This window comes from Penaeus monodon, chromosome 24, assembly GCF_015228065.2.
Source record: "Penaeus monodon isolate SGIC_2016 chromosome 24, NSTDA_Pmon_1, whole genome shotgun sequence".
Lineage (NCBI taxonomy): Eukaryota > Metazoa > Arthropoda > Malacostraca > Decapoda > Penaeidae > Penaeus > Penaeus monodon.
In genome coordinates this window covers 14,418,900-14,419,936 of record NC_051409.1, presented here as the reverse complement: position 1 = coordinate 14,419,936, position 1,037 = coordinate 14,418,900, and the positions used below count along the sequence as shown (strand labels likewise).

The following is a 1,037-nucleotide window of genomic DNA, read 5'->3' as shown; positions in this document are numbered from 1 at the left end:
TGTGTGCATATGTGTGCATGTCAATTCTTTCTTTCTAATATTTTTATTTTGTAGTATATTACCAGATGTGAGCATTTTGTTTTGTCATTGATCATTTATGTACTTTGCTTTACTATTTCTCTATTTTATAGTGCGTAGGGTATTATGGTACCCTCCAAAACTTCACAGTTAACTTGATGTTTCCATTTGGCTAAATGAGAATTTTGCTATACCCAGTGCTTTGTATAGCATTCACCATTACCCCACTGTAATTTGTGATTTGGAATAAGTAAAATAGTTTCCATACTTAAATAATAAAAAATTTCACCTTTCAGGTAATTTCACAGGACAGTAGATTCGTTATTACGTGTGACAGAGATGAGAAGATAAGGGTGTCACACTATCCAAATTCATATAACATTCAATCATTTTGCCTTGGACACAGAGAGTTTGTTACGCAAATTGATCTTTTGCCAAACCATAGTAATCTGTTGCTGTCCTGCTCTGGGGTAAGTGCAAATTTGGGTATTTATACAAAATATATATAATCTGTGTCATTATTGTTGGGATAACTTAGAAATGGTACATGAAATTGTAAGTTTCAGTCACTAAACTCTCATATATTAATTGTTATAAACATTGTATCAGTACATGTTGCTAGCACTGATGCACTGATTTTATGTACATGTTATCTTTGCTTGAAATAATATCTTTGGCTTAATATTTTTCAGGATGGGACATTAAGACTGTGGGAGTATGAAAAAGGCCTGTGTGTGGCAGTAATAGACACTCGGGAACACACATCCCCCATCCTTCACCATTTCACTAAGTACAGTGAGGAGAGAATCAAGCAGTCGGCTGAGGCCACGCGATATCTCCCAGATTATCCTCCCCTTAGATGTTTTGCTCTTTACCCTTGTGCGGAGGACGAGTATCTAGTTGCTACCGTGTTAGACAAGTGAGTTTTCTTAACTGGGTTGCCTTACCTGTATTGAGATTGCATGGAAGAAGTAATAGAAATAAAAGATATTTCCTTTGAATGACAGATATTTAGGTTA

The 1,037-nt window shown here is 35.4% G+C and overlaps 1 protein-coding gene across 1 annotated transcript in view; it reads left to right on the top strand.

The window, feature by feature from the left end:
* Positions 1 to 1,037, top strand: part of LOC119588617 (tRNA (guanine-N(7)-)-methyltransferase non-catalytic subunit WDR4-like) — a gene marked incomplete at its 5' end in the record, with an annotated part of 7,340 nt that overhangs the window by 1,981 nt on the left and 4,322 nt on the right. Inside the window, 2 exon segments of the mRNA XM_037937257.1 lie at positions 315 to 488; positions 711 to 937. Of these exon segments, the coding sequence (XP_037793185.1) occupies positions 315 to 488; positions 711 to 937 (401 nt within the window).